Genomic DNA, 26603 nt, shown 5'->3' with positions numbered 1-26603 from the left:
TTTCTGAAGACTGTAATGTAGAGAACTTCCAATTCATTTTTTTGTCAAGTTGACAGACACCAAAACAAAGATTGCATAGCAAGACAAACATTTTAAGTGAGAAAACAATGTAAGAAAAGTACATCTAAATTTCACTGACAATTGATGCAACCAGGCTGCGGTATAATATCACTAGTACTACACATACCAAGGTTATTTAGGGGTTAGTTTTGAAGAGGCGTTTTGAAGTTTTTAAATACTGTACTTGCTACTGTCTTCTGTGAGCCTGGCGTGAATGAATACTTGCCCGTTGTGCAATTTACTAACAAATAGCAAAAACCTTAGTTTTCACCCCTCCAGAAATTGACACAACCCAAAGCATCAACAAATTTACATTTTAAAGAAAAACAAGAAATACAAATTCTGCTCATTCTTTTAATAAAATGCTCTGAAAGAAATTAGATTCTATTTTCAGTACTAATATCTACTAGGATATGACAATTAGAAAAGTCAAATGAATTTAAGAGGCTCCATTCTGTGACAAGATCCTAAAACTCCCCCAACACACACAAAAGAAATCCGGTTGACTCTCTTGGCTCATTTTTGGGGGACAAATTTCTCGGACAAGTGTCCTAAATATTCAAACCACAACACACCGGAGTACAAACACTGAATCAGACTCCATGAGTAATACACAGTTCTGCTCTGCAGTGTCCAGTGTCTTCTATTAAAACACAGGCAGTCAATTCGTAGTGGAAGTATGAAAGAACAAGATTCACATGACAACAGGTGTAAAGAGGTACATTTTTCATCTCTTTTAAAGAGGTCTGTCAGTTTTGGGGCAGTTTTGTTTTTTACATTTCAGGGTGTTATCTGAGAAGCCCAGCAGCCCTAGTATTTGTCCTGGAAGTCTGAAGAAAAACAAGCACTGCAGCAACATGTGTTGTGTTGTCCAGAAACAGGCTGGAAGAAAAATGCCGCCTTCACCGTCTTCACTGAAGTTAAAATTTCAGCTTGAGATTGAGAAAAGAGTACAGAAGTCTTAAATACAGTGTTAAAAAATCCAAGACCTGAGGATAAATGATCAAATGATCTTGACAATTCATTCCTTTTCTTCTGACACTATTACTGGCTTTCAAGTGCCAGGCTGAAGTTGGTTATCCCATTTTGAATAACTTACACATGATATTGAGAAGAAAACTAGACTGGAGACAATCAAGACTCCTCCGTTACCCATTTATGGCAGTTTTAACACCTCTCTTTTTTTCCTCACACCTCAGAAAGTTAACGGACACATGGATCAGGCACCTCTTAACAACAAAAATAATACCAAAATTTGAGAGTAAAGACAAAATGCGAAAAGCAAAGTAACCTGTGGAGGAGGGAACTGAAAACTGGGCAACTTCAACTAAATTAACTAAAGCGCATCTGGATTTTTTAATATAAAAGAATGTTTCACAGAAAAAAAGGAGTTCAATTTGTTACAAAAAATACAATTTACAGTTGTAGCACTTACAATTACATCCTCTTTAACCGAGACTACTTCAGATAAACCAAAAAAGAATGACGTTTCAGATTCGGCAGGTCAGAAGACATCTGCTGTGGTTGTGACAGACTGCTGTGCTGGTGTAACTCATACTTTCTCCAGCTCCAGTTAGTCGCCATTTGTGAGAAAATATGGCTGCAAGAGATCTTTCATTTTATTTTTAGATAAAAAATGAAAGATATGGTACTCAACTATTTTCTATAAGATCTACCAATCATTAATGATACAATATATACAAATTGTAAAATATTTTATGGTCAACAGCATCTGCAGTTACTTAAATAACTTGCACCCCACTCTGTTTAAAATATATGCACTACAACACTACACTGCACTACAATTAAGTTTATCTAAGAAACATTAATTGTATTCATTTAAATAAATATATTAGTAAAGTAAGGTAATATTAAGCAGGTCTGTATGGTCCTTAAATGATATCTGCATTGTCCAATGACGAATTGAACAAAAGACTACGCAAACCTATGAGGACAGTATTGTTTAGCTATGGTTATGGCAAGACAGGTCTGCAGCAGGTGTTTCTAAATCACAAAAAGCATTCTATTGCAACATTAATAAACCTTAAGATATGAAACTCTCCCATCACAAATAGTCATTCTAAAATGCTTTCTTTGTCTTACTATGTCAGAGATATGTGTATTATGAGCTACAAGTATACAAACAAAATGTGAAGAATACTTTTATTACAAGAATACTACCACTTAGGCTGTATGCCCTTAAAGTGCATACATCTTCTACAGAACTGAAATAATCATGTACCAGAAAGTTTAATGGTACATACAAGATTTTACTACTGTAAAAGGCTAACAAAGTCCAACCTCAGGCCTCAGGGTTCTCCCAAAGTGTGAAACAGACCTCTAGTCATTTAGAATTGTACAGTAAACCTTGTTTAAGAAATACAGAGTGGCGGATAAACATTTTGATTTCTGCAGTAAGATGTGGAAAGATTTAAACCGCTGCCTCATCGCGTTTCTAACTTTCAGGTTTGCCTTGTGTGTGACTGGGTTGTTTCGCCAGATATTGTCATTTGGTTTGACATATCAAATGTCTTAAAATTAAACGACCTGCTGCAAAAATCTATGCATCATGTGCTAACTTGATACATGGCTTTTTTAAAATACTTTCACCGTGGACCAAGGGTCCTGTTTACAAGGAATTTCTTTAAAAATAACTAATTAGGCGAAGTTTTTTTCAGAATGTGCAAAATAACACCATATAAACAGATACAAATGTGATGGTGACATTTTCAGATGGAAGTACAGTATATTAAAAATATTTTTAAGGCACTATATTTTATTTTATTGCCGGAAGTCTCTCTCATTCTAAAGCTTTTCTTAAATATGTAGTATTCCGTTCTCAGACAACAAATACAGTAAAAATTAAGCAGTCTTTAAGATGTGTCACCCTCAAACAATTCTTTTAGAAACAAATGCAGTAATTATTCCTTCATCTGTACTTTAAAAGTACTTCAAGATTATGTGACCATGTATTTATAGTCCGTGCACAAGCAGCAAAAGTGATCCGAAAGGATCTTAAAAAAAAAACCCAAGATCCTTTCTACTGTGACTTTCTGCTGGTTCTGGTACAAGACAGTCCTCCTTGTTTAACAAGTGCTCGCTTCAAAACTCCTCCTCCTCTGAAATTAAATGGTTCTGTTTCTTCCTGACATTCCAGTGTAAACATTGTGCAAGGCTCTCAAACCAGTCATTCACAGGATCCCTGAAGCAGATGGAAGGAACTGGGAAACAGGAGGTAGTGATGGTGATACTAAACCGCAAAAGACAGGAAAAAAAATGGATTTAATAGGTATGCAAATAAAATACAAGCCAGTCAAACATTACAGTTTGTGGCCCGTACCATCAAGTTGTTACACAGGTTATTTTCTTTTAAAAGGTGTGTTTTTGTCACCTAAAGAAGGGAGAAGCATGCCTCCAGATTGCTTTGCTACTGTACTAACAAGTGGAATTGTTCAAATAGAAAATCCATTTTTCCAATGCCCATTTTTCCAAACCCAGTTTTGGAGAGTGACGTGCATGAGACCCATATATCTCTTGTTCTGGTCTGCTGCTGAACCCCGGAGGACTGAGAAACCCTTCTTCTGGTTTAAAATAAGCCAGATATTGCTTTGCTTGGCACTGCCTGGCATCTCTGCTCACATTCCCAGTTTTGCAGTGTCACTGAAGACGGGACACAGTTTCCCCAGGATCTGCAGGGATGACACCGTGTCACCTTTTGTCTGTTCCATTGATAGTTTGGATCAAGTCATCACTGATCCAAAAGTGTCTTTTACCACAAAATACACCTCAGAACTGAACTGCTTTCCCCAAATGTGCCTCTATAGATTCATTTTTTAAAACTTTGACTCATAATGTGGTGATCTGAAGCCCAAGAAGGTTCCTCGATAACCCTAGCGATTCAGCACGTAACCATCGACAGTGTTCAAGCAACTCCTAGTCTCAGTCTCCTTCAGGTTTTTCGGTTTCAGCCAGTTCAGGTTCAACCTGTGGCCCTTTAAATATGCTTTGTTAAAGTGCTTCGAGACGGTAAGTAAATTCTATGCATTAGCTCCTTCAATTGTCTGAGATCAAATCTGAGCAATGCGGTGGAGTGCAGAGGAAGCAGCTTGGGCAGTTCTGCTTTAAGGGAAGCTGTGAAGTCCCTCATGTCAGCAGTGCTACTCAAGCCAATGTCCCTTCACAGGCACTCTTTCGGAAGCAAAAAACAGTTTTGAAGCCATCTTGACGGGAAAGGCCGGGGACCCACCTGTCTCCGTGGCAGATTTCCTGACGCTTCCTCCCGTCAAAGGAAACCCAGGCAGTGTTTCGAGCCTCCGGGGAGAGCATGATCTGAGCACCGAAAAATAGAAAAACCGCTCAAATCTTGGCAGCACGCGGAGAATCGACACCTCGTGCATCAGCGGCCGGTGGAGACGGCCACCGTTTCCACGGGCACGGGACCGGCTGGTAGCCTCGTACCTTGAGCTCCACTCCCGCCGGAACCACGATGGGCCGGAAGGAAAGGGAGTGAGGGCAGATGGGCGTGATCATGATGGCCGGCACGTTGGGGTGGATCATGGAGGCCCCTGCCGCCACGGCGTAGGCCGTGCTCCCGGTGGGGGTGGAGACGATCACGCCTGGCGGGGGAGAGGACAGCGCAGGGCTGAAACAATCAAACGCACCGCCGCAGGACGGATTTCCAAACCGCGTGGGACGGACGGCACGCCCCATCACACTTCTGGTCGCACGCGAGGTCAGGCTAGCAGATACGAAGCTGTCCGTGTCTGCAGCTCTGTTGCGGGGTTCGTTTCACAGCCTTGTTATCTCAGCATCAAGGTTTCTCCTTTTCAAAGGTAAGGTTTACTGAAAGACTTAATCAGATACCCTTTCCTTTCAGGGCATTTTCCACCAAGGGTATTGATCACCCTCTTTTTTTACCATACACACAGATTCTAAGTAAAGAAAACCGTGGTCTAATAGAAAGATTATCTTAACAGGAACTTGTTACATTATAACCAAATGAAACTTTAGAACACCATGTAGCATGCAGATAGCCAAACAACAGCCAGGAAGTCACACTCTAAAATTACAGAAGTGGTTAACCCACACAGAATTGTGTAATGCTATCAATACTGGGAAACGCTGGGAGGAGCTGGTGGGGTGAGTTACACTGCTGCACGTATTCGATGGATTGTCTGTCCTGTATCATACACCTGCCATGCTGTACTTTTCCCAACACAATGAATACTGTACTGCATATCAACAGTCCTACCAGTGATCAGAGTTCAAGATGACTATTCAGATCTTTCTACTTGATAACGACAGGCTTTTATATAAAGTGCAAATTCACTGCAGGGTTCGTTTTTTATTCCTGTCTCTTTGTCTCTGTAGGTAGTAACCTACCTATGTGTACACTAGACATACATGAAATAAAAGCACATTTAATCAGTTATTAAGACATTTAATCAAGGAGGCAATCAGAAGACACCTTGTCAAAATGTTACACTACAAAGCTTACTCTGGATTGCAGAGCACTCCTTTTCTGCATGTTCTGTAACAATGTTTATTCTGCTTAAAAGTGAAAAACATAACTACGACTCTTTTTAGAAACGCACCCTAAAATTCTAATAGTCTCTTATGTCTAACTGCATTCCAGTGATACTGTGCCAGTGGGCATGTCTTTGTTTTAACAAGCAAAATTAATCTGTGACACCAGGTAATTCATACTCTGGTACTGGATGTAGGAAGGTTGGTACTTCTTAAAAAATGTGATTTCAAACTGCATTGAATAAAATTGCTAAGAATACAGAACAAGAAATTTAAACATTCCAGAGTTGCAAAATAATTTTACTAATATCATTCAAATAGACATTCTCTTGATTAGGGATTGTGTATCAATTCATAAATCCCTTAATGCATTGTCTTGGCTTTTCTAAAAAACACTGTTTGCTTTTTAAGGAAATGATTTTATTACATTTACAGTAAAACTCCAGGAACTAACAATAGGTAAATCATTAGGCTCCAATTTGCTTTTTGGGAATGGTTGACATATTTTTATTAAGGAACACTGTAAATCTTGTTTCTTTTCCGTTTCTTTAATTTTGCTAGAGGTCACAACCTGCACTGAAAGCTGGTAGTGTTAAACAAGAGCTCAGTACCTCTGAACCAAGCCTGTTCAGAGATTCTGAGCAAAAGAAGCAGTCAGGAATGATCTCGATGAGACAGGAGGTTTCAAATGAGGCGAGCAGGACAACAACAAGGACTCAGAGAGGCCCTCATGCAGACCGCAGGGGAAAATAAGTCTGTGCTTTGGAAACGCGGAGGACAACCCACCATCTCCCTGCACTGTGGTGATGAGGTGTCCGTCCAGGAACAGGTCAACGTTGGAGAGGTAGGAGGAGGGTCCTCGGTCCACCACCACTTCATTCAGTACCTGGGCGGGACAAGGCCAGACAGGAGGTGTTGAGACAACACTTAGCCTGGGGGAACCGTGTGAGGCAGCAGGGAATTCAGTCACCGACTGGCAGGTTCTCCAACTTCAGGCTACACAAGGCTTACCCACTACACACAAACTCCTTGTCAATCCACACTTTTTTTCAACACATCTTAACAACTCGGAGCAAAAGAAAAAAAGCACAACAGGAACTAACTCAAGTTTATGGAAGCTAAGTCCCAAACAATATATTATCTTACATGCTGTAAGGATACTGTAAAAAAAAAAGTGTTACAGTGTTAAATGTGTGATTTAGTACAGCTCGGATTTTAGTTTAAAACAGAACAAAAAAAACAACAACGCACAGAAAAGGGTGGCTCATGGAACAGGTTTTGAAGAGAAGAAAAGGCATGTGGCCATGCAACAAAACACAAGCTTTCACAATCACAGAAGTTTCTTAGCTATGTTGTTATTCCCTGCCTTAACAAATGAAATCTCTCTCTGTGTGTCATGTCCCAGCTGGGAGGGAAACAGGCCCAGCGCAGCACTGCTCACACAAGACACATCCCCCAGATCATGCAGTGCTGAGGCCAGGACACGACACTGATCTCCTTACTCACAGTGACACTGCACTTTGCAGCGCCAGAATCATGTTAGCAGTGAGGCCAGTGAGGACAATAGCGATTAATAAGGATGCCAGCACTCCCAAGTAGAAATGTACATCCAGGAGTGGAATTACTGTATGTTTGCTCTAGTAATCGCTGTAGTATAAAAGCAAGCATTAAAAAAAACAAAGCACGCCTTTAAAACAGAATCGTTGATGACTGTTATCCTTAAAGCAAATTCTGATTTGATCTTTTATTTAGAAATTCAACACTTATTCATAAATGTGGCTTATGTACTTTCTTTGTGCTTCCGTCTTTCTTGTGCCCGTCATCGGCTGTCTAAGGTCCTTGGACACTTGTGATCAACAGTGAAATTACACCATGCTCTTCTGTCAACTGAATCTGCGCTCACTATTGACTCTGAAATGGGGAAAATGCACTATAGGAATGCAAATCAAACAGCTGGCTTTCATCACACTGCTGTATGCTTCAAAACATAAGTCACTTTTTTAATTTCTGAAGATTTCTTGTATCTGTATACCCGACAAATCGGGAATCAGCTCTCAAACACACTGACCTGAGCCTTCTTATTGAGAATGTTAATTTGCCTCCAGCCAGAACAGTAAACATATATATTTCTGTTCGTTCCCCCACACGCCTAAGTCACCTTTTTGCTTGACGTCTGCCTCTTTCTGAAGGTGTGAACTGTTTTTCTGTGCCGCAGAGGAAGCGCTTTGGGCTGCGACTGACCTGATATTGCACGGCTCTCCTGGTGGCCTCCACGTCTCCATTGGTCAGGATGAGGCCTTTCGTGTCCACCCCAGCCTGAACCGAGGTCCTCTTCTCCCCATGCTCCTTGACAACCCAGACCTTCAGCCTGCTGCGCAGAACAATGGCAGCATTGCCTAAGCAGACAAAACACGGCTTTAGAATCTGCCGACCTGCCCCCCTTTTGGCGAAACTACTGGAACATGCAATTGCTTGCTGCAATGTGCAGTTCCTGGGAAACAATCATGGTGTTCAGCAATCAAGCCCCAGTAACTATACTTCGTTATTTTAAGTTAAATGAATTGTAAATAGAAAAGCCATTAAAATGCGACCAAGCATGAGTCCAAACCATTCATGTTTCACTAGGATGATCAGACGTGCTCAGATTGTGAAGAAGAAGACCGATCTTCTACATCTACATTCTAAACATGAAGAAGGGAATTGAATTTGGTATCACTGCCGTTAGAACGTTCCGAAATCCCACTTTTTTAAGCCTTAAGGTTTCTTCCACCACCTCACCTTCAATGATCTGCGTGACCTGAGATTGGTAAGAATCGAAGTTGAAGGGCGTCAGGAAGCCCAGGGAACCCAGGTGGAAGGCCATCACGGGGGGGACGCTCTCCTGCAACACAAGCACACAGACACCGGCATCAGTGCAGCTGCTGGGATCACACGCCTGGAGCCCACAGAGATGCTCCGCACATGAAACTGTGCACTGGTCTTCCTCCACAAGGATCATGCTTATTAGGAGTACTGCCAACACAATAAAAGGAGCTCCCTTCCAAAGCAAAAAGACAACCTCTGTGGCAATCAGTGCATGGCTGTCTTAAGGAGCAAGAACCAGGCTTCCAAAGCCTTCTCTAGCCAAAGGAGTTCCCCCATCCCAGTCTGGAGCCTGGAGCCAGTGGACAGTGCAGTTCAATCCCTGAGCCCCTGGCCTGACATCACAAGCTGACCTGAAGACGTCCTGTTGGAAGAATGGGATCAGACTGGCTCCAGAAAATTCAAAACGTCAAACGCCCCTGTCCTGTTTCTGAAAACCCATGCTGTGCAGATGAGTGGTCCTAATATTCGAGTCATGCATTATGGGTTACCCAGTAACTATGGAATCATTAATGGGAGTAAAAGGAAGGCTGATTCCTTCTGTTAATGATATTTCGTCCAAAAGGTTACCAAAATTATACACCAAATAATTTGGAAAGTACATCCGCAGACAGATCTGTAGTGACACAAAACAATCCAAACAAATGTAAATGAGGAAATATTTACCTGGAACAACGAGGAAGCATACAGCAAGGTCCCATCTCCTCCCAGACAAATGATAAAATCCACCCGATCCGAAATATCATCGTAGTCTGAAACAGGTGAAGAATTTTCTAAGCCAAACTCGCAACATTGAAACCCAGCTGGTTATCACAACACATCACTTAACGAGTGCAAGTGTGTTTAGCGAGGTGGATGTGGATTTGCTGTAATAGATAAATTAAAGAAAGGTTTAGTGGAGACAGTTTCTGAGATGGTGGAGAACAGCATGGTTATCCTATTGGGTTGTGAAATTTCTTGAAAGCTCTATAGATTTCCATGCAACACTTATAAAAGTTGTTTATGACCTCAATGATGGAAGTGAAAAATACAGTATTCTTAATTTGAACGTTTCCTGTTTGCATCTAGATGCTTATCTCTGTCCTATGTCTGTAACTACATTCTGAACTCCCCGAGGGGAAATTATAAGGCGCGTCTTGGCCAGGTCGCCAGGCTGTATACACAGCGGGGATATTTCTTCATTCTTCGTATCTTGCCCACCTTCTCTGAAAGTGCAGAACTTCTTTTTCACCGCAACAAAACTGTCATCGCCTGCAATGGCCGGGTCTTCTAGTACCTTCCTCTCCACGTAAACAATCATGCCTTTCACCTAAAGGAGACCAGGGGAATCATGCAGCTGAGGCAGCAACAAACAGCAAAGTCACCAATCCAAACAAGAAAGGCATTTCAGATCAAGTGCAGCGTCTGCTAGACGAGATGATGACTTCACAGTTGAGGTTTCATTCAGTTTTAAAAAAAAGACTGTACGCAAATGTCAGGCCAGTTAATGCCTTCTCTTAGGAAAGAGGAAAAGGGACTCTTTCCTTACCTCTGTAAGAAATATGCAGAGCTCCTTGAAAGGCTGCAGCAAACTGGCATCTCGAATCTTCTTAATGACAAGGACACTTTTAGGAGGCTTGTTCCACGTTAACCGCTGGCTTGCTGGGTCCTGAATGTGCCTGAAATCAAAGCACACAAAACCAATGAAAAACATTCTGTCCAAATAATACAGATTTAGAAAGTAAATTAGTGGCGGTTTCTGATGTAGAACAGACAAGAAGCACCGCCATGTCCTACTACAGGAACTGAAGCACGCTTTCCAAACCAGCGAGACTGAAACGGTACGGTCTACTGCACTTTAGGACAGTTGTGCGTACGTACAATAAGTACATGAACCACTCCAATTAAAAAAAAACGGCAGTCGGGAGTGTTGAAGCTTCTCACAGCAACTATCCCGACACTCCAGAAGAGCTTCTCAGCCCTGCACCGATCAGCCTGCCAGGGAGGGAATTTGCACAGATCAGGCTGCTGAGCTGGCACTGCTTACGAGATCTGAAATTAAGAGTCTGCATTACCCAGGCAGGTATTAGCAACGGCAAACAAAAAAAGAGGACAGGGAACTCTAGGAAATCTGAATTGCATAACACTCACTCCCTTTATTCAAATCACACCTTACGTGATCGATGCACAGCCATCAAAAACTTAATTTTTGCATTTGCAAATATTTTATCGTCTTCAATAAAATGAGACGATAACGATCTGCAACACAGAATGGAAAAAAGGAAACTATAACTACTGTATTTACAAATGACATCACTGAAATTATTCTGCGACTTCAGACTTAGGTAGAATACACCACAGTCATCTACAGTTAAGCATTTATCGTGTGAAGATATAGAATATGCCACCTGCTCTGGGCGTTTCATACTGTGCCTTAGTTAACTATGACATCTTTGTAGCCTGCTTGAATGGAAAGGGTTTCTTAGCATGGTGAATTTACCTACGATCAGCATTGTACTTTCAGACAGAGATGCCAGAACACAGCATTCCCATTTCACAAAAGTAGTACTCTGTCATATGAGCTAAACCTTTGTAATTTTTTTATGGTGCACATTCTGATTTTCTAATTTGCAATGCCAATGACATTAGATGTATAGATACATTACATTAAACCAAGACCTTCCAAGTTAGACATGATAAGAATCTGCCGTGCTTTACAGTATGAAAAAAGTCAGGATTAGATAAGGATAATATTTTTGTCTCCCTTTAATCTTGGCATTCTGAAGCATCAAATTAAGAGTTTATTACTGAGGTTTGTAACAGATCAGGAGGAATGTCCTACATAGACAGTACTATTTGTCACAGACTTAATAATTAACAAGGTTAATAACGGGGTTTATTGTATGTGAAAGATGGTTACAAAAATAAGATATCATACCAATATAGGTTTACAAAAAACTCTTTGTCCACGAGTTATAAAGCAAAATGCATCAAACTGAAGCATAGAGATTCAAAATTATACGCTATTAAAATGTGACCACTTTTTGAATACAAACCAGAAAAGTCATTTTGGGGGATTTCTTTACACCTTCACTCTCAAGCACTCAAATGCTGTAATTCATATACATTTAACTCCCTCACAACATGGCAAAAACCCTTTCTTTTAGTGAAATTAATTACAAATCATTTATTTAGCTTTGTTTTCAATCTCCAGCACATAAACGGGTGTACGTAAGCCTATGGTGACCGTTCTTACATTTCAGCAAATGTTAGTTTGAATTTCACTGTTGAGTACGCCTTGGAGAGTTCCCAGATGATGCTACAGTCTTCAATACATTCTCAACATGCATGCCGATTTCTAATCCATTTGCAATGCACTGCTCAGTGCTGATCGGACACAGTAGTAGAAATCATCTGTATTTAATCCTGAATATTAAAAGGCACAGATAAGATTAAGACAATCATCTGCATACAATCAAAACTGATAATAGTACCTGTGAATTCTGTCCAAATGTCTGTCTAAATCAATAAGTGACATTCCTGTTACTATGACTTTCAAACTCACTTGTAAAGCCAGAGGCATTAAAAGACAAAACCTAGTCAATTTGGAAGACTACAGTCTGTAGCATTGGGTCTTCTTCTAATCTGTCTGTGCAGTTGCAGCTTCAAGTTTCACATACTTCCTCTGAAGCAGAAAGTTATGAAAACAAGGTTGCTTCCTTTTTCCGATAACCCCCTAGAGAAAAAGGTAAATCTGATGTACAATACATTAAAACAACATATCTCAATGTGACTGACTGCAGAATCTAGCGAAGTACCTAAGGCATGCTTTAACCTACTGTACGTGACTACCTACACTTCCTATTTTTCAATCTTGACATGCATGGATTACTGCAGCTAATTTCAGATCTTCCAGCGGTAATCAGTCTGACATGCAAAGCACTTTAACTGTTAATATACACTTTTCATACTTCTGTTGAAACTGCTCTGACAAAGTATTCCACTCTAAGAGCTGAAAGACAAAATTAAACAGCATCATTTTCTTGATCCGCCTAAAGCCAAAGAAATACGCACACAGCTCCTTACTTCCAGCCTGCTACGTCTGTGCAAGTGCCCCCCAAATTGCTTCAAGTATCTGCTCATTTTTGCAAATGTCTTAGGAGCTGCCCAGAGCTACCGCAGTTAACAGATCACAATGTCAAGTAGAACTGTAAAGACTGATATGATTGTGGACCATCAGGCATGGAAGAGCTGCCTACACCCATACAGTACAGAAACAAATCTAGAGCAATTCTATCTTAGTTGTTTTTTTTTTTACTCAGAAAACATGCACCATACTGTTTCTGCACAGTGAAAGTGCCACCTGTGGTTCACTCCAGTGGGCACGTGAAAACCCCAGCTCACCATTTCTGCACCGTGTTGCCATTTTTGGCTCCTGCAACATCCAGCTGGACAAACTCTGTGATCTTCATGGTCTTCTGCATGTGAGGAGCGTCTTCCAGCAGAAAAGACGACGGCAGCCCTCTTCACTCACTGAGTTACCGAAGTATTTGCTTTCCACATTACCAATTTTTGTCACTTTGCAAAAGAGACAAAAATATATCTTAAGCCGTTCCTTTATTTCCTTGGAAAAATGACCTAAAACAAAAAACCTTTATTGCCCCCAAAAGAAGAAAATTTACATCTATAGTCCCTAAATATATAATTTTAGAAAACTCGTAACTCTCATGTCACTGCTGCTCCAGACTACTTTGTGGCTAGCTGTTGTGACCTGCTCCCTGCCTTTCTCTGATCTCTGTTTTGACCCGGCAGATTTCTCTCTAAATCCCTACAGCTCATTCTGTCACGAACCAGCTCTCAAGTCTCAAGTCAAACTTCCACCCATGATCATATCACAGCTCCGCCTGGCTATTCACCCTACTGGCTGCTTGCCTGATTACGTCAGAGCCTCAAGGAAGTGAAAATGGATTTTCCCAGCGTTTCACTTTGTGAACAAAAGAAATTCACCCCCCAGTTTTTTCATAAGTGGGGGGGGTAACATAATTACAGGCTACCGGGTGTGGAGTTAGGATACATGATGGCTTGTGACCGGCTTTTTGGATATCAGCTGATTATTAGAGATAAGAGCACACATCTTTTATTGTTGCTTAAAAGAGGTAAGAAAGCAAGCCCTTCTGCTTACTCACCTATATTGCAGCAATTCAAACACAAATTAGGAAAGGAAGGGCCTTTCCCACAAGCCTGCTAATTCTGCTTTTGCTTCCTTAGAGCTTTGAAACATCATGGTGAAGAAACCTCTGCTGTTGTTTTTTTTCCGTCTTTCACCATTGCTTTTCTTCTGCATGGCTCTGAACGCCCAAGCGTTCGTTTCTTTCTGAAGAGTTCAATCATGTTATTTCCAGGAATATTTTCAGTCACCCTTTGATAAGACCTTGACAATAATAAACAAATCAAATCTTCCACTCCTATCCAAAGAAAAGTGAATATTTAAATAAGTTTATAAAGGCTGTGCTCTTTTGCATTTCAAAAGCAGAGGCAGGCGGGTTAAACAGTGTCTTTGACAGATTTCATAAAACCAAGCTTGCTGACAACACGGCTATCTTTCTGTTTTTACACCCTGGTTTTCAGGAATGATATCTCAGAGGTTTCTGAGGGTGGGGTTGCAATCAAAAGGACGTAATAAAAAATGGACTTCTCATCCCGGCATAGTTTCATAACTGTTCAATGACAGAAAACAAGTACCATCATTTGAAAAGGCATTTGGTGGAACCCATAAATCACAGAGATCAAGAAAGTCTGGCCTGTTGTAGATGTTGAGCCATAAGATAGATAAAGCAAAAACACAGCTGGTGAAATAGCAGCAAGCCCAAAGACAAAGTGTAAGACGGGTTTTCTGGGTAGTTCATAAGTCAGTTAACTTCAATTAATTATACTGAAACATGAATTATACTGAAGTCCCATAAAACAACGAAAGTCTTTATTTATTTTTATTGGTAAATAAATATATACATTAGTTGAATATTCTTTCTAACCAAAGATAGCAATTTATCTGATAAGGCTACCCCGAATCCTCTGTGCCTATAGATATAGATGATTGCATGATTCTCAAATTTTCTTTGTGATAAAAGACTCTGGACCACAGACGACAAGCAGACGTCCCATTCTGTCGGCCAGAAGTTCCATCATTAAATTAGGCTCCACATATCTTCAGCACGACCTATCGGCAACACACGCACCCCTGACCGTGATCTTCAGCTTCAATAAATGGAAAAGGTCATTTGTTCAAGCGCACATCCAATAAAATTATTATTTAAGAACACACCTTGTCAGAAATTCAACCGAAACACACACACCAGGGGTAACATCTATTTATTTTTGTTTTGTAGCTGTCTGATGTTTCCAGTGATTATCCAAGCTAAAAGTGACACGCACCTCTGAATGAAGGGAAATGATCACAATTAGCAAGAAGAAGTCGCAGAGCTAGAGTTTTTTCCCCGCACACAAACATACAAGCTCGTGTGAACTCCCTCCACCCCTCCAGCAAGCTCTGTCTTACACTGCATGTTGCCCTGGTCTCCTGTCTTAGCATTGACCTCTCCCAGCGTGGTTACTTACACAACCTGTTTTCAGCCCTTCACACGGGCTTGTGTCTGTGACACATGGGTATGACAAGCAAAGGAGTGAAATGTGAGCCGAGCACTGAAGAGCAATCTGTTATCATCATGTTTCTATAATGGTTTCAGCAAATGAAAAGTCGACAGCTCTTGAGAAAGAAAGCTCTGCGTTTCTTTTGTACTCAACTAGATTTGGCCAAAACAAACTGACACTTAAGCTTGCTAAATTTTCATCCGACAGGTATTAAACTGTGGTTTCCAGATTAAGTCCCGTTTTAGGTTGAAACACCAACTCTAGCCAGTCATAAATTCCAAACGCTGCGCATTGTTTTCGGAATTCTATTTCATAAAAGGAAAAATTCCCTGACAAAACAGCAAAGCATCTTCATGAGCTGGGCTTATGCAGCTTTATTCCAGGCCTTCGTCTTCCACTGTAGGAGTGGGATACGAATTTGAAAGCTATGCAAGATGAAATACTCTCATTAGTGCTCTAAGGTTAAAAACGGCAACGTGACAGAGTGCAGCAAGAACTGCTCAGGAGCCATGTAGCACTACTGCTAATGTCTTATGTCTTAGCTTAATGTCTAAGCAGATTTTCTCTGGCCTCAGGTTAGAAGAGCCGTGCGAGATGAAGATGGAAAAACATGCCTCAAACAGGATCCACAGGCTGCAACTGAAGCTTTCACTGACAGCCTTGAAAAACACCTCACAAACCTCGTCTGAGTAATTCTGAAAGCCCTCTCAGCTATGCAAGACACTATGCATTCATGTGTAACTTTTCTTTCCTTTTAAATTTAGAACCGGCAATTTTGTTTTTGCGATGTCCGCCCATTTTGGAACTGCCAGCTGTGCGTTTTTCAGATGCCCATGCTGCATGCCCCTCACCCACAGTGCCTCACACAGGGGAGAATGAGGAAGCACATACAGACTCCTCCAAACCGCCCATCTACAAGCCTTTCGACCCTTAACACACCTCACCAGTTCAGCGCTCAAGAGCTCCTGGGTGACTGATCCCACCCAATCCTTTACAGTTCTGAAGTACGGTATAAAAAAAAGCAAATGCACTAGTCTGGGAAGGACAGAGACCAGCTAAAACTGCTGAAAGGAAACTGCATTGGTGGAAACTGCTTACTCACATCACCGTTTTAGGGTTTTGCAGCATGCAGGCTTTTGGTCCAAATTTGGTCACCGGACTTGGTCCATGCAGAGATCGTGTCCTCCTGCGAACAAAAAAAGAGAAACAATAATCTCTTGACAAATGAAGCACCTCATGCAAATGCAGAAGCTCATGCCTTGTTGCACATGATGCACCTCGAGAAGGACTCACAAGATTCTACTCCTAATTCCACAGATTCCGCTCCACACAAATCCACTGCGATGTTTCGTTACATGTAAAACACTGCTTTCTTAAACCACTAACGGGAGCCAAGGTCAATTTTACAAACGGGCTGGCCTCCCCAGGCAAGCAGAATCCGCACATTGAAAACTGCTACTCTGTGGTTCAGAATGCAGGCTGTGCAGAATACATGCACAGGGCAGTCGAGTCTCGCTGTTCTCTTACACGTCTGTGGCTTTGCTTCTAACACACGTGCAAGAGTCAAAGAACAACTGGCAAGCCCACTCAATCCTACTGCAGCTTTTAGAATGAACAATCTCCAAATGTTGCTTCAACAAAACCCCCCTTAGTATTTAGCATGGGGGTGATTTCCTTTCAATCTGCACTTAAGGCCTGATGGCACAATCTGCATCTCCGCTGACTGCTGCACAACCTCGGCCCGGTTGAAATGAACACTGCCTCATGCAGGCAGCGGACAGTGCAGTAATCGGGGGACAGTGAGCTTTGTCTCCAGCCGTTTGCGAAATAAAAGCTCTGAGATTGCACCCACTGTGCGAAGCCGCAGAGGACAGAACATAACAGTGTGGTTACAGGTTAATTCACAGATGTGGGGGAAAAGAAAAAGGAAAATCAAAGCCTTCATCACCTTCATCACCAGGAGCACAAACTCCTCCTCTGTGCAATCTTTCTTATATCGTTTTGTGGTCCAAAAATCAAACAAAGAGAACACTTTTGCGATAGTCTATCATGGTACAGGAATTCTGCAGCACTTTTGAAAGTGATGTCATACATACACTTTTTCAAACGCTGCAACTCAGAGGCACATTTCCAACCACACATACCCTGGCATGCTTTAAGAGTATTTGGAGTTGTTGGGCTAGAGCTCTCTGGGTCTTTGTTTTGTTTCAACAGCTCCTTTAATGCAGACTGTAATCATAACTCCATCCAAGAAGGACTACATTAAGGTAATTAAATCATAGGTTTTTAATGCTACCTCATATCGTGGCTTTAAAGGCAATCAATTCAAAGCACTTCTCCTGTAAGAGGATTACCATCGTTTTCTGACCACAGAGGGCCTGTCTGCTGCACAGCGCACTTTCAGAGTGCAGGTGGCAGTGAAGAGCCAGGTGCAGACCGACAACAAACAACTATCCGCCTCCGGCTTCATTTACAAAACAGCATAGCAAGTGTCGGAAATATGGTAATGAAGTGCGCTTGAAAGGCTCTTTTCTCTGTCGGTTTTACAACACACCCATTTGAATTCAAAACGGTTTGTATTTAGCAAAGCCCCTGAAATGTCACCTTTCATTTAAGGGCAAATTAAAATCTCTCCAAAGTAAGATCCCTCCTGACGTAAACAGCAGAAATTCCATATTCTATACCTTGCTGCAAATCTACAAGCAGTATTCGTTACTTCCAGGGATACCAACTCACCGCTAAAGCTAGCTCTCTCTGTACCTATACTGGATCCCTCAAGTGGCTCTTTTATTGGGGTCATGTGATCAGGCTTTGCAAATCCTATTAGCAGCCTGGCTCTAATAGTTCACCATCTGTTCCAGACTTGTTTTCAGATTAACAGTTTCGAACAACAATAATACAAGGTAATAAGGCTACTGGGAATTACGACTTGCAACCAAAAAGGTCTGCAACCATTTTCCTTTCTAAATCTTCCCAGCTCACATCATGTCCATGATTTACACAGAAAGCATAGAAATAGGATAAAAAAAGAGCGACACTGGATTGCCTCTGCTGGAAGGGAAAATGCTCTCTTCTCAAAGGTGTTAAGATTACAATGCAGTACCCTTACACCCTACTTGGGACACACAGACACCAGACAACGCTAGCAATACTAGAAAATAAGCAATACGTGGAGAAATTCACTGATTTATTCAGTGTATTATCACTGTGTTAATGCATATAATAAATTTCAGTTTATTTGTCATATGCACAAATGCAATGAAATGCTTATTTACCGACATGCTCCGATACAAAGGCTGCAGTTCAGCCTTACTAAACACATCTGGTTTCACGTTTGAGACTGCAAGGTGGCACTATAGCTGTGCTACCAGCAGGACATAGTATAGTTAGTCTTGCTCACTAAGTACCACAGTAAAATGCTCACATTGATTTTTTTAAGCCAAACTTATTCATTACTTTCACATTCTGAGCAAAGCGTGGGTAACCTAGGGATTTCACATAGCTGTGGATATACAACCTATACATTTTTGCTGTACGAAAAATAATTTTCATGCTAAAATGACAACTACTGCCTTCAAACACTGCTTAGTCAAAATGGGGAAAAAAATCAAACTCCTTTGCAGTTAATTCATAAGCATTGTTTTTTAGCAAAAAGGGTGGAGTGGGGTGCATTTTTTCAAATACATTACATTTACTAACCTTAACACAACCCTAGAGGTTTTAACAGGTAAAGAATTTTTCACATCGTTGAGCCCCCCGAGGCACTGATTAGTCAGGCTTAAGTTCATCCGCAACTGCGTGCAGTCCGTGTGGCAATGCTGTACTTGCCTGTGAGTCCCCAGCAGTCCAGGAGACGAGTTAGCCCAGTTACTGCAGCCATGCGCTCTGTAGCTGTCCCCACTGGAAAAGAATGTTCCTACGCTGCCGCCAGACCCCCTCAAATGGTAAAAACTCTCATCCTGGCTTTTCCTTTCAACATCTCTCCAGTGTATGTGGTGGTGAAATCACTGAAATACCAGTAAGCGTGACTGCAATAGGTTATCCACATTCACTGTGGTTTTTCAGTTCCTTAAACATAAGACAGGGAAATTGGCCTTTCAGAAAGTGTGAGAGCATTCACCCCTGCTAGTTCATCACAAGATGGTCTTTGAACAGACTTAAAACTGACATCTTTGTGTGCTGCCTTACTGGGCCTGTCGTAAGTGGCATGGGGTTTGCGCGGCTGCCTCATAGGCTCAGGGTTCAATTCCATCCTGTCTCACTGAGCTGGCATGTTCTCTCCAGGTTAAGGTTTGCATTGAGTGTCTCCACACACCCAGAGACAGAGACATGCAGGTGAGCCCCCTTCAGAGGCGGGGGGTGGCCTGGTATCATCGGTACTGGATACGTGGCTAAAACAGAACCAAAGGACCATGACAGGCCTCCTTTCCCTTGTAGCCTTTCTTATGATAAGATGAATAAATCGGGGGTATCTGGCAATGTGAGGGCGTGCCACATGTCTTGTTCGTGTGAAGCACAGGAACTGCAACACGTTGTGAAGTCGCTGTCAGCTCACGCTACACGGCCTCTCGGCGGGGGTCTTCGCCGATAAACCTCTCGGCGGTTGGCACGCTGGGCTTCCCCCCCTGCACTCCCAGTCGCAGTCCATCGCCTCTGAGAGGAGCGTTACTGGGAGCTGCTTCTCGCAGGAAACAGCAGGATTGCCACACCGCACGTCTCTTACATAACCGGCGCACACAATGAGGAACTCACAGACCGATCTGGCACAAGGAGGGGGCAGAGCCTGCTGGGAAGGGAGCACCCGCGGGGCGCGGGGGGGCGGCGGCCTCACCTGAAGTCCGAGGAGCTGCCCAGGGCGGGCGAGGCGGACAGGCTGCGTGATTTGGGCCTCCCCCGGATGGGGTTCCCGCGGCCGGGCTGCTCCCCGCCATCGCAGGCCGTGCAGCAGTAGGCCGCCGTCTCCAGGCCGGGCCCCGCGCCTCTCCGCGACGCCGCCGCCGCTTCCTTGTCAGCGTCCATTTCCTCACGCGGCTCTCAGCGCACAACCTTCCGGGAGAAACGGGACAGAAGCCGCGGATCAAGACTGCGGACACCACCCCCCACATGCACACTGGAGTGGGGCGGCCATGCTCTTGTGCAACATGTCGGCCAAGCCTAGTCCCCGAGGAGGCACCCAGATGAACTCGCTGACCTCTGAGGGAGGGGCAAGCGAAGGCTCTTTTATGCCTCATGGATCTCATGCTGGAACTAAACGTATTCGAGAAAATTGATCTATCAGATTAACAGCAGATTGGAAGTGGCTTTGTGGGAGCTCTCAGGAGGGGAAACGGCAACTTAGCGTTTAGAACTGCTGCCTGCATGGAGTTCGCATGTTCCCCCTGAGACTCCACGGGTATTCTTAGGGAATTTTGGATTCCTTCCACGTTCCACAATAAAACACCCAGGACAGGTTTATTTGGCTACTCTAAATGTTCACAAGCGAGAGATCTGGGGATCCCACCTCTTTACTCTGCCCCAGCGATGAGCACTCTTCATGGTGCTCTTTTTCAAAGGACATGAGCAGAGGATCCTAGCTGCACTGGTGGAGACCAGCTGAGCCTCTGCCCTCCCACTGAGGACACCAGGAGTTACTCTTGAGCTGAACTGACATACACTGATGTGCCCCGATTCCCAGCAAGAGGAGTCTGGGTTTAGAAATCATTTCTACTCTTTACAAGGGAGTAAGTAGTTAGAGCTCTTGATTTCCAATTAATTTTCCAGCTGCCTTCCTCCCTTCCAATAGTGTTACCAAGTCTCCAGTGGATCCTAACTTAGAGAAAAGCATTCACTGTCACTCTGAATTGTTTAAAATTATTATCATTTATAAACATTATAACTGCCATAACTGTGATTACACAATTATGTACATACATCTACAACCTGTCAAAAAGAGTACTTGTCTAGATGTGTTGCATAACCACCGACAATAACTATACCACCTACAAAACACATTCAGTCAGGCTGAAACTGGAAAACAACAGGACTGAAATGCGAGGTAGATGGGTCCCAGGGTAGTTTGTCAGCGTCATTTGGAAACCTTGCTTCAGAGGACCCGAGAAAGAAAAACAGCAGTCGAGATGTTCAGTACAGAGAGGCTCACCTGGTTTCGGAGTTCAAAACGGTTCAAAATGAACATAGAAAACAAAGAAGCCCTACAGCACTGCAGGGGAGGGTTTCACAGAGCTTCCCCACAAGGCAGGGTTGGGAAGCATGTGACAAGACATTTATCATGTCATTCGTTTTAAGCTTCATTCCACACTAAACACAACCTGAAATGTGACATTTTGCTGGCCGTCCTCTGCCTGAAAAACCCACCTGGGGCGTTTCAGAAATGCAATTTATTTCTTTGCCAGGTCACAGCTCAAAGGGACAGTTTACAAAATACTGTACCTGTCACATTGATCTGAAAACATGAGTTTGAACTCTCCTTCCAACCCCAAGAAATTAAAAACTGCTGAAAAGCTCCACTCTGTTTAGGACTACATGATATTTTCTTCACCAAATATGACCGTAAGCCATGCTCAAACATATGACAACTGTCGTGTCAAAAATCCTCCAGCAAGCCAAAATCTGCAGAGAGCAATGTGGTCCTGCAACTGGGCCGAAAGTCCTGGCCACTATCTAGCTCATAAACCTCACATTCCTTGTAGATGCTTCATTCTAATGGCAAATTCTTAAAAGGTTTTATCTATAGATACACTTTCCACCATTCTCACACTGGTATGTATTTTGTGACAGCAAAGTTTGCTTTTCTTACATCTCACAGGGTTCAAATGCCCGAAGACTTGCCCGAAGAATTTGTAGTACTCCCGATAACAGTAGTCACTACAAAAATAATTAAATATAATTAAAAATAATAAAATGAAAAAGAAAATATTTTTTAAAAACTGGCTTAACAGTCCGAAAACTGCCATTGTCCTTCTTCTCATTCTAATGTGATCCACGAAATTCATTTTCTCACAAACACAAAGGAGACCTACTCTACACTGCAGGCAGAAGTCTTTGTCTCCTTGGTATTATATCAAACATGATCAAGGAAAAACATCTCTGTATGAATGTAGGATGGAAAAGATAGTCAAAAAAGACAACAATTGAAACTGACCTGTACAGTTTTATTATAATTTGAATTTATTTTAATATCACCAAGAAAGCAGGCTGTAATTTTAAATGCAGACTTTTTGAATGTTCATAGATGCTTTAAACCTTTAGATTTTTTTCTTGGTCAGAAAACAAAACTGTAAGAAGCATACGGACTTGGACTTGAGCTGCCCTCTGTGTCAGACTGTGGGCTGAGCGAGTTCAGTGTTTACATTCTTATTTTGATTGAGAATGGAATGCTTTCTATTGTTACAAAATTAGCACAAATAACAAGTGAAAGATCTGAACTTGAGGTTTAGTACAGCCGCTCAGGTCAGGTCTCCTCTCCTTGTTATAATACCTCACTGCCCATGAGACAAACAAAACCTCTCGCAAATTCATCCAGATTATTTAAGAATAAAAAAACTGACCTTTATAGGGGTGACTGATATGATTTAAAGACTTTTTAGTGACATACACTGTAGACCTAGGTATTTAGATCTGTATATGGCAGTTTTATATATATAGTTCAGGTGGGTATATATTTTTATATGTATACACAGCATATTTTAGGATAAGAGCCACACCCAAGATGTAACAACATTCCTTGTGAACAAAGTTACATTTTTTGGTTCATTAATTCCAGTGTAGTGTTTTAACTCCAGTGTTAATTTGTGATAATACACACTGGCAATTAATACAGATAATGGTCTAGGCACTGCAATGATCCTTTCCATTGTTGTTTTAATCTTCTTTAGCAGTCCTGAGGCAGCTAGGATCATTATACAGCTTTCTCTTTGCACGTTTAGGAAATTAATAACACAGACAGAACGGCATGTAAAACATAAAACTATCCCCACCTTTCAAGGCTATTCCTGTGCAGCAGACACAAAGCATGTGCACTTGGCTCAGGGTAACAGTGAAATGAGCTTTGAACTTGAAGTCAGATGGGCATAAATGTCAGAAGCTAAAAATTAAACACATTTTTGCATTTCTCATGAAACCCATGACCAGCGCTGAAAAATCACAAATGCCAATTACTGCTCGTTCAAGGAGAAGAAAAAAATTCCTCAACTCAAACCACCTAGACATTACAGTCCACTACACTGTACAAACACTGGCTCATCACTGCTGCCCCTGAGGGGCTGTACATTTTTCAGACTAACTATGACACAGCACAATTCTCCAAAGATAAAAGTCTGCCCAGTCCAAGGACAACGTTGAACTGGGCTTCTCATTTCTACAGTTTCTACAGTTCTACAGTTCAGCGGGGAATTCAGAATAAACTCAAAGCTAAGAATACTTGAGTTGTCATTGCTATCCTTATCCATAAGCTTCCTTCCTTTTAAATGAGCATTAAGGAGCTCATGCCACACAGAGCTTCAAAAACCCACTCAGCTTAATGGAGCAGACTGCTCCTATCAAGGGGAAGACGACTGTCAAAGTGATTTGCTGCCTTGAATTAAAAAAACAATTAACACAGGGTGCCGAACTCCTAACTGTAAGGCTGTAAATTCAATCCAAGGTGAGACACCGCAACTGCTCCAGGAAAATAACCAGCTATCCAAATGTGTGCAAATGTAAGTAGTTTGGATAAAGCTTCAGACAAATTAGTAAGTAGTCAAAACGAGTCAATCCGACTTTGAACGACACACGACAAAGGAAAATTAAGATGTCAGCATCTTTATAAAATATTCAAAAACATTTTGCACATTTATCAGAAGGACTTACAATATATTCTAATGTTAAGGCCCAGAACATTCACAAATGAAACTAAAACCTTACCTTTATATTGAATAAACATAAAACCCATCCAAAGCGATAACACTACTGCAACGACGAAAGAGATTTCTTTCGTTTCGGAGACTGCAAACATCCAGTCCTATAAGGTACACGTCAATGCTACCTTGTAAAAGTACTGGACTTAACTCCTCACCTCACACACAGGAGCAGGTAAATCATTGAGCCCTTGTATCGAAATCAGACTTTGCGTTGCGAAACTTTCTTAACATTTTTTTAATGCGTTTCGAAGATATGGTAAGCTATTGTCACAGTAACTCCAAACCCCCGTTTAACAGTTTGCTCTCGGTTTCTCTACAATTCATAGGACAATCTGAACAGCCATCCGCCTTAATATTGTACTGTGCCATTGTCGGTATTAACACTCGAAGCATCGAAGATAAAATGGATATCTACACTGTAGACCGATCCTGTAAGTTGGCGTTACCTGTTTTTTTTTTGTGCTACAGTGTTGTTCGAGCACTGCAATAGCTCTGGATCAAAGCCTCTCCATCGGCAACACAGTATATCGCTCCTACTTTCAAACTGTCTCCATTGTAATTATATCATCCGCCTTTTCCCTTCGCACGGAACTGGCGAGACTCTGAAGGCAGCCGGTGACAACAACGCATGCTCCGGGCCGACGCGATTCCGAGACGCCTTTACGCAATCCGGGGCCCCGGAGCTTCGCGCTCTAGGCCGCCTGCCGATTCCGCGGGCGCCGTTCGCGTTGCGTACGCAACCAGCGTCCCGTCCCGACCCAGACTCCAGTATCCCGCCGACCGCTGCGCTCCGCTGTACGCAGAATACCGACACTCACACGCACAGCCCAAGAATGAGGCGCGTTCCGGGACGAGCCCCAGTCAGGAAAGGCAAAGCCTATGTTACACTGCCATCTGGTGGAGAGACTGAGGAAACTGCAAGTAAGAAGTAGGAGATCCGAAATACTTTGACTTCTTTTGCCTGTTGCGCTTGTATACATCAAGGAACATAAAACGGTATCTGTTCATGCATTGCACACATTAAATATCATGATTAAGAATTCATAACCGTTTTCAAACAAAAGGCTTCAACCCCAACGCGGCTGTTGCACAATAAGGCTAATTCATGAAATGTCTACAAAAATTAAACGAGTTGGCAATGGCAAAAGGAAACGGCACAGAGCGCGATATTTGGATGGGGTGTTTCATCCGGCAAACGCGTTTTTCACTTTCCGGCCAGATGAGCATTGGAAACACAGCTGGTGTTCCAATGGGGACGACGCTTTTTTTTTTTTCAAAGGAAATTCACACAAAATACATTATAAAAACAAAAACTGGCGCACTGTTTGTGTTGTTTTAATAATTATATCTACAAACACGCAGGAGTTGCATCCATTTCAGCACTCAATGGTATAGTGGTTTTCAAACGTTTTCATCTCGAGGGTCCGTGGGCGACGTTTTCCTATTTTCTCATGCAGAACTGGTCTTTAGAAACTTGAGAGACCATCGGTCCGTATTAGCAGTTACTTACGTCTGCGGCTTATCATTGGGAACACAAGGTGGCGTTCAACCGCCTTTCTAAACGGGAAGATGGTTTGTAATCACCTGTGCCTGCTGTCTCCTTCAGTACATCCGCACACCAGGGGTCTCCGCGTTCCTTGTTCAGAATATTTTTACAGCATCATTAAAAAACAAAATGCATTAGACGAACTTCCTACTAATCGAAGATGTTATATCCGTTCGCTCTTGGAAGTTGTTAATTCTTAAATTTGGGTAAGTAATGCGGTGCGTTTTGCATTCTCCCCTAGTTTACATACGCTTCTGTTTGGTCAGTGAAAAAATGAACCCAGAACGCGGTAATAAAAGATATTTTGCACGCAAATACAAATCTGAATATTCAGAACAAGAGGCGGTCAGGCCTCACTGCTACTGCTTCCCAGAATTGAGAACGATATAGGGAAGTTTTGTTTTTTCCAGATAGGTTTGGTGCCAGCGGGCGCACAGCAGCAACGCCTGGCGAATCTGCTGATCACCCGATCACCAAGATCGATATCCTGAGGCGCACGCTCAGCGAATTACACGAACTCACCCCGCCGGCCGCCAGCGTAGCACCCCTTCCACTCATCGCCCGGGAAAAAGGCCAGCCATCTCGGAGCTAGGCCAGCTCACGAAAGCGCCACTTTCAAAATCATAGGTGGAAAACGCAACCCCATCAGAGAAGAAAGTCACCCAAATCACTGGGTGAAACCACCACCCCCTCCCATCCCCGCATCCAGCAGCGTTCTTGGCAAATTCTGGTTTTGATCTCGACCCGACTCCGTTAACTCAATGATCACTCGCTGTTATCGAATATTATGCAAGTCGTTCTTCTTCTCTTTTTTTTTAAAAAAAGAAAAGGCGCACGCATTTGCACTTCAGTCTTTGAAAGCGGTTCCGGCTGTGCTGCTGGATTGCGAGGGAGCGGGACAGGAGAAAGGCGTGTTGAGTCATGATGGGGATGATGTGGACCGATGGCGGTACCGGGCAGTGGCTGGCAGCCCTCAGCTCCGTAACCGAGATTCTCCATTGTCTATCCATCCGATGACAAAGTCACAATCTGGAGAAAACAAGTGACCAAGCGTGACAAGGCTTTCAATAAAGGCGTTATTTTCC

At 42.5% G+C, this 26603-nt stretch overlaps 1 protein-coding gene across 5 annotated transcripts; it reads right to left on the bottom strand.

Moving 5' to 3' along the window:
- Window positions 1–400: 400 nt before the first annotated feature.
- Window positions 401–26188, bottom strand: nadka (NAD kinase a). Of its 5 annotated transcripts, none has more exons than XM_088616963.1 (12): window positions 26041–26188; window positions 19907–20121; window positions 16178–16261; window positions 9977–10106; window positions 9649–9757; window positions 9115–9200; window positions 8365–8467; window positions 7828–7982; window positions 6373–6472; window positions 4519–4676; window positions 4307–4389; window positions 401–3310 (listed from the first exon to the last, which is right to left on the bottom strand). In XM_088616963.1, exons 2-12 carry the CDS (start codon window positions 20092–20094, stop codon window positions 3163–3165), a joined length of 1344 nt encoding a protein of 447 aa, XP_088473089.1. In that variant the 5' UTR covers window positions 20095–20121; window positions 26041–26188; the 3' UTR covers window positions 401–3162. The 5 variants fall into 5 exon arrangements, with proteins under 5 accessions (XP_088473089.1, XP_088473090.1, XP_088473091.1 ...); XM_088616964.1 differs by lacking the exon at window positions 26041–26188 and adding an exon at window positions 23977–24107; XM_088616965.1 differs by lacking the exons at window positions 19907–20121; window positions 26041–26188 and adding an exon at window positions 18900–19039.
- Window positions 26189–26603: the final 415 nt, after the last annotated feature.

This window comes from Lepisosteus platostomus, chromosome 23 (genome assembly GCF_059453375.1).
Source record: "Lepisosteus platostomus isolate fLepPlt1 chromosome 23, fLepPlt1.hap1, whole genome shotgun sequence".
Taxonomy (NCBI): domain Eukaryota; kingdom Metazoa; phylum Chordata; class Actinopteri; order Semionotiformes; family Lepisosteidae; genus Lepisosteus; species Lepisosteus platostomus.
Note: the sequence above shows the minus strand (reverse complement) of the source record. Positions and strands in the feature narration are given on the sequence as shown.

What these genes read in the sequence shown, in the direction of transcription:
- nadka (XM_088616963.1), bottom strand. Translation starts at nt 20,094, where the DNA reads ATGGACGCTGACAAGGAAGCGGCGGCGGCGTCGCGGAGAGGCGCGGGG. An exon ending in GGAGAGCCGTGCAATATCAG is followed by an intron (nt 6,473 to 7,827) that starts GTCAGTCGCAGC and finishes TGTCCCGCCCAG; the next exon opens with GTACTGAATGAAGTGGTGGT. An exon ending in GAAATCTGCCACGGAGACAG is followed by an intron (nt 3,311 to 4,306) that starts GTGGGTCCCCGG and finishes TTTGCGGTTTAG; the next exon opens with TATCACCATCACTACCTCCT.